The sequence below is a fragment of the Salvelinus fontinalis genome, chromosome 34 (genome assembly GCF_029448725.1).
Source record: "Salvelinus fontinalis isolate EN_2023a chromosome 34, ASM2944872v1, whole genome shotgun sequence".
Lineage (NCBI taxonomy): Eukaryota > Metazoa > Chordata > Actinopteri > Salmoniformes > Salmonidae > Salvelinus > Salvelinus fontinalis.
Genome location: NC_074698.1, coordinates 5,392,648 through 5,406,385, shown reverse-complemented (window position 1 = coordinate 5,406,385; position 13,738 = coordinate 5,392,648). Strand labels below are relative to the sequence as shown.

The 13,738-nt window shown below is 41.4% G+C and overlaps 2 protein-coding genes across 2 annotated transcripts; both read left to right on the top strand.

The window, feature by feature from the left end:
* Nucleotides 1–1,389: 1,389 nt before the first annotated feature.
* LOC129832912 (homeobox protein Hox-B6a-like) lies at nt 1,390–4,265 on the top strand. The gene is made up of 2 exons (XM_055897036.1): nt 1,390–2,011; nt 3,403–4,265. Exons 1-2 carry the CDS (start codon nt 1,585–1,587, stop codon nt 3,657–3,659), a joined length of 684 nt encoding a protein of 227 aa, XP_055753011.1. The 5' UTR covers nt 1,390–1,584; the 3' UTR covers nt 3,660–4,265.
* A 2,257-nt stretch (nt 4,266–6,522) lies between these two features.
* On the top strand, nt 6,523–10,526 carry LOC129832911 (homeobox protein Hox-B5a-like). Its single transcript, XM_055897035.1, has 2 exons — nt 6,523–7,234; nt 7,938–10,526. Exons 1-2 carry the CDS (start codon nt 6,652–6,654, stop codon nt 8,183–8,185), a joined length of 831 nt encoding a protein of 276 aa, XP_055753010.1. The 5' UTR covers nt 6,523–6,651; the 3' UTR covers nt 8,186–10,526.
* The last annotated feature ends 3,212 nt before the right edge of the window (nt 10,527–13,738 follow it).

Genomic DNA, 13,738 nt, shown 5'->3' with positions numbered 1-13,738 from the left:
GGACAACCTTTCTGCATTGCAGTTTTGTCCACAAAAGTTACCAAGTCAGAGAAGTTCAGCCGGCTTTACCTTGCTGTTCGAAAAGTTGTCAGGAGACCTGCAACGAGACAAAAAGCAAAATGAGAATTGGTTCAGAGGAACAGACATTAAAGTTAGTTTTAACACAACAATAGCTCCATATCATCAGATAATTATGTTAAATTTGCTTAGTTAAGACTGAATAAAATTGACTTATGGTAGTTATTATTCATGAATTATTAACCGAGACTTAGACTGGCCCATTTCTCTCTGTACTTTAAGAAATGGTCACACAATGGACGTTTTCCGTTCACACAAAACGAAGCCAAACCAAAGGAAGCTCTGTGTCCTGGTTTGAAAGGGAACCAAACTAAAGTAAAAATACACAGACTGCCGGCGCTACTGGACAGACACCACTTGTGTGAGGACCGGACTTATTTATGGGACTGGCTAATTTACGATTTTCTAAATGCCATTTGTAAATGAAAAACAGATCCAGACCTGACTTGACTCGTGGTAGAAAAGTCAGCGAAACATGTAAAGCATTACAACGCGTAATGACCTTCCCAGTCAATAATTTTGAAATAAAAACCGGTGCATGAAATGTGGTCAGGGCAGCGTGCATGTAAATACACACTCAGACTAGACAAATGCGGTAATAAGGAACTTTTATGATACCGCAAAAATAGGCCAGAGCCGTTCAACAAACAACCAGTGGTAACATATCGACTAATGTATGGCAGCTAATTTGCTCTAAACATTGATAAAAGCCAGGGCTCTAAAAATATTGTACCATATTCAACTAATATAGGAATATTGTTCAGTGAAGGCAACTGTTGTAATGCTGAATATTCCAATAAATATAATAAGCACGTGCATGTTGAAATATACATTAGGTACATTGTCAAATACCCGGATGGAAATCGCTATGGTGATGATAATGTGCTGTAAGAGGGGAGAAGATATATCTCATCACATATCTACTGTACTGAGCGAATAAATCAGACCTCGACAAATATAAACACAAAATATTTCTAATGCAGAAGACAACTCAAACCCCCATTGGTGCGTCTCTACTTGATTTACGTCTTCAAGTCCTTTTCAATGTGGAGATTATTTGAAGGGTCATATTTGTTGTCTTGAGTGAATAGGGCCTTTACTGTATATGGGCTCGCCAAATACCAAATCGAAGGGGGAGAAGTGTCGATGTATTCAATTTACCACTTTAAAATTCCAGTGTGATTCGTATTGTGCAATCTCATTGGAAGGAGAGAAAGGCGAAAGAGAAGCGAGAGAAAAAACGCCTGCTCTCGAGTTTGCGCTGGGGTCCCCCGACGCATGCAATCACAGCCACCCCTCCAGGGTGCTATTTTGCAGGCACTGAAGCACGCTATTGGTCAGCGCCTGGTCAGATGGTACGGTTTCCCTCTGTCCCGCACTGGCACATCGCCACCCAGCGCCCCCCTCAACTAAAACCCAATCTCCGATAAACTACTAATAGCTAAACCACTTGGACTATAAAACACAACAAATCATAAACCAAGGAAAAGAACCTGTACCCTCCCAATGAGTTCCTATTTTGTAAACTCAACTTTTCCAGTGACTCTGCCTGGAGGCCAAGAGTCTTTCTTGGGACAGATACCGTTATACTCCTCCGGATACACTGATCCTTTAAGACACTATCCCGGTGCTGCCTATGGCGCTACCAGTGTTCAAGACAAGGCGTACCCATCCTCATATTACCAGCAGGCGAACGGTGCCTATGCCCGGGCCAGCGCCGCCGGTGCATGCGACTACGCAGCAGCCAGCTTTTACAGGGAAAGGGACCCCGCCTGCACCCTCGCCAGTAAAGAGGAACATTCGCTCGTCCTGAGCCAAGACCATCGCAAGACGGACTGCTCGGGGCAAAATAAAAGCATATTCGGGGACAGCGAGGACCAGAAGCCCTCGACGCCCGTTTATCCGTGGATGCAGAGGATGAACTCGTGTAACGGTGAGTCCACATTGTCATGTCATTTGTTTTTTTCTTACGGTTTGTTTTGGTTTTTGCCTGTCTAGGCTGATACAGAGCTTGCCTATTACATGTGACCTGCAGCTGCACTGTACAGCGCCGGAAGAGCATACCGTGGGGAATATTGTCTCTCTGGTTGTGTCTTAACACAGGCTGAAAGTAGAGGAAGCAAAGCATGCTATTGAAAATAAAAATGGACACTTTTGCGTCCTCCATAAGTAAAACAAAATTATCCTCATAAACTGGTATTCGTATGGTTCCTATCGCCTCGAGGCTGACATTATTCAGGTTCTAGATTAAAATCGCACGGCACACGAACACATCCTTGGCAACAATGGAGCAGCAGTTCCAACAAAGATGGGTTCTTATCACAAAATGGCTCGTATTGTTATTCTGACAGGGTTCCAGCTATTAGTGCTTAGTTATTCACCACAAAAAGACTCTCGCTATCACAAAAGTTCAAAATGTATCACAAGGCAAATACATGTCTGTGCTATGGGTTACAGTTAGAAATGATGTCCGAGACATGAAATATGATAGGGAAGCGTACTACACAACAACAGAAGAATAAATTAGCACTATAAATTACATTCGAGGAAATCCGTTTCGACACAAAAAAAATAGCTAAAATAACTCTTAATAGACAGTGAGAGAGAGCTACACTTCCTTGACTGTTGGGTATCCTAATATTTGAATTATGATCATTTTAACCCGCCATAATCGACACGTTGATTGTCTTCTTCTACATAGACTTTTTATTGTTTTGTGTCTCCAAGCAGAAGCTGTGTGTGACTTGCTAGAAGCAGTGTGGGTCAATTAGTGAATGCTTAGAATTATGATGATCAATAAAGAGCTCCTTGTTCTTTAATGTTAGGGTGCGCCATTGTTTGCCCCTACTGCAGGCTAGAATGTATTTATGAAGATAAAATAGGTAGTTATTAAACTTGCCAAAACTAACATCCCTTCTCGGAATAGCTTATCTTTTTCTATGTGTGGGAAAAAAACTACAGGAAATAGACATGATATTTCAGTTGCTTATTTGTAAGGCTGGCGCTCATTGTTTGGCGCAAAAAAAACACATGCATGATTCAAATATCGTGCATATTATAAAAGTATTACATAACCCTTTGCCATATGATGTAAACAGCACTTTTACGAACTAATTTAAGGGCAGCTTCCAGGACTATATAAACGATATAATTATTTTTGCTACTCTACACAACATGTCTACCAGTAATGCGTAAATATTCAGCAAAAGCTCACGAGTTCCAGTCATGTTCTTCGCCCTAAGCTCTTTCTCCTCGGACATAGCCTATCTATATCAGTCCTATAAACACAAAATATTTGACTCTCTCTTCCCTTTCTTTTGACAGGGACCTTCGGTAACCCCGGTCGACGGGGTCGTCAGACTTACACCCGCTACCAGACGCTCGAGCTGGAGAAAGAGTTTCATTTTAACAGGTACCTTACCCGTAGGCGCCGTATCGAGATCGCGCACGCACTGTGCCTAACAGAACGCCAGATCAAAATTTGGTTCCAGAACCGAAGGATGAAGTGGAAAAAAGAGAATAAACTGATCAACTCTTCGCAGACCAGCGGAGAGGAAGAGGAAGAGAAAAGGTCAGAGTAAAGAAAAGAAGAAGACAAAAAAAAACCCGCATAAAATGGCTTATGGCGTCATCTTCGGATATCCTACAAATATGAAGATACTACTTTCATAGGCCCAAAGTTCCCACCGGTGAAGTTGTGTTTGGTAAATTTGTTGTAGCATTCCAGAAGTTCACTTAACTGTCTATTTTTTTAATTGTCATTTTATGTTTCTTTAAAAAAAATCATAGTTCGGGTTCCCGAATGGCAGGGTTTTTGTGCACTTGCCTCTTGATTTAGGATGTCCCCCCTCCCAAAATGGCCACGTATAACGAAACTATTTGAAATATATGTCATATTCGTGTTCATATTTAAACTGTATAGAAATAAAATGAAATTCTCCTTGTATGGTGAATGAATGTATTTCTTTTGTAAGTTAAATACCCAGCCTTATCTATTTGTTTTGTTGACTTGTATAGTTTCATGGGGAGAACAAACTGATCTACTGATAATTCAAAACTACCAGAAGACTGGGACAAAAGTGTATATTTTATGGATTTTATACGTGGTTTATGTTTGTGGTTTTGTCACAAATAGGTATCTACTTACGAAATCCTTCAATAAAATGTAATAATTACTCAACCTGTCATGCACGGTCTGAGCGAGCATACTTTATAGGTCTTTGTGATTTTGTCACCTGCTTAGAACGCCATTTACAGTAAGTAGGCTAGAACACATTTGGCTCAGGAAGTGAAATAGGCCTAGGCCTATATAATTCATAATTATGGCCAGAACAAAACTTGTGGATAAGCATTTGAAACAGCAAATCACAGGAAAGCTACATTTCTCTCTTTGAAAACGTATTTTCAAAGAGAATATGTATGAACTTTCCAATTTGTAAGTCGCTCTGGATAAGAGCGTCTGCTAAATGACTTAAATGTAAATGTAAATGTATTTTAATGAACTGTCTACCATTTGGCCCTGCATAAAAAAAGCGAGCACCGTCCATCTGCTGCAGTTATGAGCAAACAGTGACTTGGTCATAAACCAAGCGTCGCTCTTTCACAGGTGTATGAAACACACGAGTTTAAGTGTATCTAAGGCTAGTGAATACTAACGGCCCAAACAGTGACAGCAAACTTTGCGAGGCTGATTGAATTAATGGGTGGGAGGGAAAGTTGACCTGTCCGCCTAGAGACTCACCCAAACGTCTCTCAATGGTCACGTTCCCTTTCCAGGTACCACCAGTGTGACATTTCATATGCAATAGAACCCTCGGGCCTGGTATTCCCTAGTAGATAATTACACACAAATTATTTGGAAATTGTCAACCGACAACCTCCCCAGTGTACATGACACATAAAGTAGCCAAGCCAGTGTTGTCGTTTGGAGTTAAACCGCACAAAATACATATGGGGATACTTGTTTTTATTTAATATAATATTTATTCAACTAGGCAAGTCAGTTTAGAACAAATTCTTATTTACAAATACGGCCTACACCGGACAAACCCGGAGGACAATGGGCCAATTGTGCGCCGCCCTATGGGACTCCCAATCACGGCTGGATGTGATACAGCCTGGAATCGAACCAGGGTGTCTGTAGCGACGCCTCTAGCACTGAGATGCCGTGCCTTAGACCGCTGCGCCACTCGGGAGTCCCATACATACTTGTGAACTACAGCAAAATGTATAGAAGTGTTTATTGCTTGGAGTAGACTGATATTCTCCAGGCTTCATGTTACAGAAGTAGCACACACACTTAGAATAGCCTCATGTGTGATATGTGGATACGTAGAATGCATACGTATCAATCTGTGTCTCCCCTTGGAGATAGTCTGGACTATTTCAACTATCATTTTCCGGTCTATATGTAAGCACACATGTATGTTCTGTATAGGGGGGGGGGGGGGGGTTACATATCATGGTACACATAGCCTACATGAAATAACTTGCGCCTTTCAATCAACAAACCATAAATCAATCATTACCGTAGATCATGACTTTGCATTCCTCTTGTGAACAGCAACACGTTTCCAGTCAATAACTTTGCATGAATGGTGCCTCAGAGAAGAGCATAAAATACAAAGACAAATTATGCGACGTCGAAACAACACCTTTATTTCCTTTCACGGCTAGGCCTACTCACCGACGACATTTGACTTACATGTAAGACATTAGCAGGTGTGCCATTACCTTAGACTGAGGGTTTACTATTCGCGTTCGAGTCTAGACCTATTGTACGCTATATTCTAAATACAAACCTTTCAGACATCCTAAAAATAATCTCGTAACCTCAAATTAATAATACCAAAAAGGAATTATATTTTAATATTACTAATATCATAGTGTTCAATATCTACCAGGTATTATTATTATTATTATTATGATATATGACGGAGAGCCAATCTTACGAGAAACTTCCCCTGGGCATGGTAGAATGAACAGGACTCGGCATCATAGCTATTAACGTTATTAGCTGTAGTGTGTGTGTTTCCCTACTGTATTAATATTCAGTTATGAATGGTGCATTTATTGCCATGAGCCCACTTCCCACGGAAAAGGTTAGTAAAGACGCAAAATTATACTGCAATCCCAACAACCGACAAAGAAAGTTATGGGGGAACAAATCAATTTTATTCTTTCCGAAAAGAGACCTAAATCCTAACTAAAACTCCTTCTCCTAAGTCTTTCTTTACTGCATTAAATTAAATTCCCAGTAGGTGACGCTCTCTGCCAACACCGAGCACAACCCTGCAATGGGGAGGCACACGTTGACTTGAGTCTAACGACTCCAATCTCGTCATCATTTGTAACCATAGAGCATGAATTACCTCTTGAAGTCATCAGTGAGAATTTACGACTGGTCAACAAAAGCACGTGATTCTCAAACGCACCCCCACCCCCATATTTGGCCGCATACATAGCAAAAACCAAGTACAGTGCATTGCTATAATTCATTAATACATCATAAATCGTGAAGCACAGCGTTATAACGACCAAGATCTACAAATCAAGCCCTCTAAAACAACCTAAATGAGCTCTTACTTTGTAAACTCGTTCTCAGGGCGCTACCCAAATGGCCCCGACTATCAGTTACTAAATTATGGAACTAGCAGCAGCGCTATGAACGCCTCGTACAGGGACTCCAGCACCATGCATTCGGGCTCTTACGGCTACAACTACAATGGGATGGACCTGACCGTCAATCGTTCATCCAATACTGGCCACTTTGGGGCTGTTGGGGATAACTCCCGGGGTTTCCAGTCTCCCGCTCCGGAGACGCGGTTCAGGCAGCCGTCAAGCTGCTCGCTGGCGTCCCCGGAGCCGCTGCCGTGCTCCAACAGCGAGAGCCTGGGACCCAAATGCTCCTCGCCCCTTTCCGACCAGAGCGCCTGCACGACGGGAAGTAACCTCACCAACACCACACATTTCACTGAAATAGACGAGGCGAGCGCTTCCTCCGAGACCGAGGAGGGCACCCATAGAGCCAGCGGCAACCCCGACGTCCGGACGCAGCAGAAGCAAGAGTCCACAGCAACCTCCACCACCACGGCATCGAGCGATGGCCAAGCACCACAGATATTCCCCTGGATGCGGAAACTGCACATTAGCCATGGTATATAGCCTACGTGACGTCTATCATTCCTTATTTTGATATCGGAAAGGTTGTGTTTTGTGTGTTCGCTTTATTCGTTAGCGTTTCCTCTGTTGCCCCTGTTGGTGCCTTTATTTTTGCAAATTCCACAAAAGCGCCATAAATCTGTCAAGAGGGCAAGCCTCGCAAACTGAGGGATAGAGAATGGAACGGGGTGGGAGAGAGTGAGGGCAAAACGGCAGGAAGACTTAGAATTTGTTGTTCCTTTGAAAAGTTAAGCTTTATTACGTGTGGGAACTTTATTACTGTAGGGGGGGAGAAGAACGGCAATAAAATGTGGAGAATGGAGAAAGCCAGTAGAGAAGAGAAGAGCGCAAGAAGTTGAGGGATGTGTTGAGGACAGTGTCTATTCAGGAAAATAAAATACTCATGTTGTAACCAAGCATGTTCTTTGTAATGGGGAATAAATGCCCAGTGAAAGGAATGCATTGATAGCCTAAAAAAAATACACACAAATACCCCAATACAGCCGGATGAGGCGTATAACACCATTTGGCGTAGTTTTATGTGCATTGATAGCCGTAGCCTATATCGTTGGTCTTGGTCGTGTGTTGTGTTTACAAACGTGTGCTGGCCAAAGTTATTGAGTATTTGTTTGTGTAATGCTTTTGGTGGTCCTTCCTCGCTAATGTTTATCCCCTTGCGTTTTGTCCATGCTATTCAGATATGACTGGACCAGACGGCAAAAGGGCCCGAACAGCATATACTCGCTATCAGACGCTAGAGCTGGAAAAGGAGTTCCATTTCAATAGGTACCTTACCCGGAGGAGGAGAATAGAGATAGCCCACGCGCTCTGCCTCTCAGAACGGCAAATTAAGATCTGGTTCCAAAACCGAAGAATGAAATGGAAAAAGGACAATAAACTGAAGAGCATGAGTCTGGCTACTGCAGGTAACGCTTTCCAGCCATAGACGTCACGCAAGTAAATAATACACTACGAGGGGTGAAGAGAATACACACCTTCAAAATAGTTTTTAAAAACACTATAACTGAGTACTGTACAACGCGGCATCTTTTGGCATGTTGTTGATGTCTTAGGGCAACTTAACTTCTACTGTTGTACTGCTTCTATAAAAACAGTTCATGTTCATATGTTCTTGTCTTTTGAATACAACAGTGATTATTGTTTGGAGGGTAAAAAAATAAGAAGAAAAATAGCTATCTATACCGCCCGTTGTTATTGTTATAAATATCGTTTTCGTGTCAAGTGCTATGTTACTGCTTTCTTGAAAGTTGGCATGTGAGCCCTTAAATGTTATAACTTATTAACAAACTATAACGAATATACTTTTGAGTTTACAGCTTTAGAGACTCCTCTGCCCAAATATGAAGTTAAGCGATATTAAACAGGCCCCTGTATTGCTTTAGCAGGAGTCTCGGTGAGTTATATATGGTGATCTTCATGTTTTCATACCATTGTTTGAATAATTTCTTTGGATTATTGTGTCATGTGTTTAAATTACTCATTTATTTTTTGAAAAAAAAGGAAACTTGTATAAAAAACAAAACAAATCTTAAGTAGAATTCCTGTATCCGTTCATACGTTTGTATAGTTATATTCAACATGTAATTGTATATTATTGGATCATGCTTATGTTCCAGAAAGGATGTATATATTAGACATTTTTAATGTGACCAATTGGCTATTTGTATTGGGCAGAGTGAATGACAAGTGTGTGGGGGAAAATGACAATTGTCATGTCGGACTGCCTGTAAGCATTTTGCCAATAAGCTTTTTGTATTTGTTTGTAGCTTACCTTGGAGTACAAAATAAAGTTCCTCATACTCAGACCAAACCCCTCGAGCACACTGCTTGTAATTCTGTACCCCCTGCCCCTACCTCACAAACGACCCACCTGGGGTCAAACACGCATCAAACTCCCAGAACCTCGTGTACCCACTGTCCAAACCTGGTAGACGTATATCAATCATTCTTTGTACGACATCAGCTGTCAATTCGTCTCAAAACCGTATCAAAATACTTCGGGAATACGTCTAAGTCTTCCACAAATGCAGTCGGACAAATGACAGGCCCGAGTTAAATCTTAAATGGAACAATTGCAGTCACGCTTTACGCACAAGAACATAACCGCTACTGCAGTCATTTCCATTGTTTTTTTTTATGCAACCAAAGGGACATGTGACAATCAAAGCGGGAAAAACTACTGAAACTCAACTAAAATACACACTGAGCACACACTCTTGGCCCATCTCTTGTTGACAAACTTTGACAGCCAAAACATGAACGAATTGGGCACTTTTCTGTAATGATTTCCTCACTGTTAAACGGCGCCCCTCCTGTACAAATTAGTTTACGTCTCACTTTCAGTAAACAAGCACTGAACTTTCAAACTTACCGGTGGGTCCTCAACCGTTCTTTCTGGTCCTACGCTACTTTTTAGAGCCGAGTAAAGGTCCTGCCAAAAATCCCCATCTGCCCGGCGCTGCCTGGCCCATTGCGTTTTGAAAATTTGCTTTCCCCTTTGGCCAAACTATACAAAAAGAAGCTATGACATTTACATGTCAAACGGATGAGGGTTTTATCTTGAAGTTAGACCGTAAAAATCGCCCAGGCCACGGACAGATACCCCTTACTGGCTCTCAAAAGTCACGTGGGGTCCATAAAGTTAGTTTTATGGTTTTGGGGAGTTGACAATATATATTTCACATTCTAGAATGCAAGTGGCGGGTTTAACTGCTTCGGAGGGATTCTAAAGGGTCAGTAGTTAGACAAGAGCTATGTAGTAAGGCCACTGCCGTGCCCTTGTCTGGTACACACAATGTCTGCGCTCCAGTTCGAACCATTTCAAGGCAGAAATGTAACCCGTGGACTGTATGACTGCACCAACTGCACAGTAAGTCCAGTTTTAAGGCTTATTTGGCTGGTGGCTAGGCCTAGGGGCAAGGGAGGAAGGAGAGGCGAGGCATCGTTTGTACTTAATGTGTCATTTATTTGACTCTCAACAGTGGCATTAATATGATACTGAGTCTCTGGACCAACATGTATTTCGGGTATTTTAGTTAGGACTATCTGCTATGTGTGGGGACATGTGATACAGGCGTCGTAGACCCATGTGTTTATGTGTGCTTGTTTATATGCTTTAATTGTGTATTTGTGGATGTAACTACACACGCCGTGACCTCCGCCTCCGAGGGAATTCATGTAGACTCAACTGTTGAGGGAAGTTACTTAGACATATATATAGCCTGTCGTTTTCTATTGTCATTTTGCATCAATGAAATAAAGTTTTGTTGTGGTATACAGTTTGACATCTTGATTTGGAAGTATTGTGATTAGATATTCAAAATTATGGAACGTTTCTTGTCAATAATCTCATAATGTATTATTTTATTTTTTAAATGCTAAGGCGCTTGGTAACCTGGAGTGGAGTTGCTTCAGCCACAAACAGATTGCAGCATAGGCTACTCGACGGTCATGGGGATGGGTCCTTACACAGTATAGTATAGAGCTGTGATCAGAAGATAAACAAGTTCAAAGTGATTATGAATATGAGCGTGGTATGCGTGATTGTGGTTGCACATTGTTTCTACCTGTCTGATTTGACGATCAGATATGCTATTGTGATTATCCAGTGGGCAATAGATTACCTTTACCCACACTTTTACGCACACTGCTTTAGTGTATGGAATGGATATCAACACCAACAATCAGAAAATGTCACCAAAGTGCGCTATGCCAAATGCTAAATTCCATGATTTTTTCATAGAAAGACCACACACACACACACACACACACACAAACACGAACTCACACACACACTATAATGATATGCGTCCTAGAGATACAAGCAAATCTTTGTTTGTACCCTGCCCAAGTATTTTCAAGTAGGGAGGGTGTGAATAACAAAACTGGAGACGAACGTTCACATTCGACCCCTGTATCAAAATCTCCATGTAGGCAGGACTATTTCGAGGAACAAAGCCTTGAATGAAAATCCTTGAGATATATCCAATACCATGGAAATTGCACCTCTGTATGACGTATGATTAAATCCCTCGTGTAAATTGTTTAATAGTTGTGTCAAAGCGACACTTACATTTGAGACCAACTGTAGTTGAACTCAGTTGTAAACTTTAAACTCTAAATCATTACATGGCCTTGTGTAAAGATCTTTATCGTGGAATCTCTGGCAGTTACTGTCGATCAAAAAACAGAGGATACAGACGTCATTATTTGAACAATTAATAACTATGTAGTCTACCCAAAGCAGGGGGCAACCGCAACAGAGATAGGCTAGCGAATGGCTGCTAATAGGGAGGGATTTTATTTCGGAAGTTCCTCAGAACTCGTCTACAGAACTCCAACTGTCATTAATTATTTTCTCTCAGATCTATGCCAATGTATTTGCAATATGGCGACGACTGGCCCTCTTTCTCTTCTAGTATTTTCAACCGTTTGAACAGTTCGTGTTTGTAAGGAGAGTTGTGCGTATCATAATGCAACATATTAAGAAAAAACGACTTTACACAGTGGAATATTTACCAGAAAAAGTTATTCAGAATCAACAGGTTTGTTTAGCATTATTCATATTCATGACAGGCCAAAATTAATTCAAAAGGATATGAGGTTTTATATTTCCAATGGCAACTTTTGCATTTGATATTCAGGAAAATGGAAAATCCACTACGGGCTTCTTCATGAGGCCTATTTAAACCTATATTCATATGACGAATATGAGCAAGACAGACGTAAACACGTTATTAATGTTTAATTTCACAATAATAACTATATCACAATAACAATTGCCAATGAGGTTAACGTTTTATGCGTAAATATTAGATTATGTTCACTGAGACTACATTTAATTGCACTTTCTCTTTCCCCAAATATTATCAAATCAACAACACAATAGAATGATTCAATCATATGTTCAGCTGATGGGAAGCGTCCCATACGGTAGACAATTTCAGAATCCAATATTGTCCAGTGGGATCTTAGGCCTAGTTCATGTGTTTTTTTAAAACATTGAATCCTACAGCGTCCTATTTATTTGAGAAAAAAAATGAATATTGGGTTTCCGGTGTGATTTACTCTTGGCTCGTTGTGTGTGTGTGTGTGTGTGTGTGTGTGAGCGCGTAACAGAGTGAGGAAGTTCCAGCCAGTAAACAGGAAGACGAAACTCTGGTTGGGAGGCGAGGTTAGGGCTTCCATTTCATTTTTCATCGGCTGCCTTTTGATAATGATAGCCTACATTCGGAAGGGCTCTGGCCAGAGGCCTCAGTCCGTCACAGAAGTAGTGAGCGACATTCATTTTTACCTCTTCAAAGTTGTCCAACGGGTTCACCGACCTAGACCCCCACGAAGTCGACCACTTTGTTTTGTCATCATCCGTTTCCCGTTGATGTAGGCTGCATGTACTTTTTTGACAGTCAGAGGCTTAGCACGAGCATACAAGTGTGTAGATCTGTGGGTGAGTAACTAGGCGACAGCTTTTTCATTGCAAGGTGTGTGTGCTTTTACGTGTGGGTGTGGGGTGTGTTTCGGTGATGTGTTGGCACAACATGAGAGAGCAGAGAGAAGCTTGTCCGTAAATGGGTATGAAAAACTGTATTGTGGTTTTAACAGAAATTACAAGATGTGTGTCACAAGTCTTGGTCGTATACAGTGCTTTCAGTTTGAGACGTGTTGATAGCCAATTTAATTTGAGTTTGAAGATAACATGACTGACCTAAATAATCTTGAATTATGACAAACTTGTTCATGCAATTTGGAGTTGCTGTTGCTTATGAACACGACTTTCCCTTTTGTCTGGGTCTCTACGGTTATTTGGTATCACAAAAACCTCAATCTTTCCGGTGTTTTCGATGGAGGACCTGGAACATTCGAACGCCACAATTTCGAACGTTTAAATTGCCATTTCAAAAGCGTAATGTGTTTTGCATATTGATAGAGGTAATCTGGGCGCATATCTCATCCATAATGCATAGGGTGTCACCGCGAGGTCAGCAGACGAGCGATGCAAAGCGAGCTCTATCTGAGTGCGCAGGCGCAACCACAATACAGCAAGCCCATCAAGCGCGGCCACGTGCCATGTTTACCCACCGACAGGGGGAAAATGAATTAACTAAGTTGTTTTTATTTACCTATTGTTTACCCGCTTCTGTATCCGATTCTCGAGGTGAAATGGGGGGAGGGGGGGTAAAGGCAACGAAAATATCCTAAATGTGTCCTGCACGTGGCCCATGTAGTGTCCACTTTTGAGAGGATTTCAACGGAAACGCGCTGAATACTACAAAAAATCTGATATTCCTTGCGTTGAGATAAGAACTTGATAACGCCAATTCCTTGTTAATATTCGCTAAGATTTATGATAAGGGGATCACCCTCCTGCATATATTTGAAGTTGTACATCACCTACCTATTAGATGTGTATTCCATGCATGTTTAAGGTTAGTGATAACTGGAGGAAATGGAATCTGTAGATAATTTCATTACTTCAACA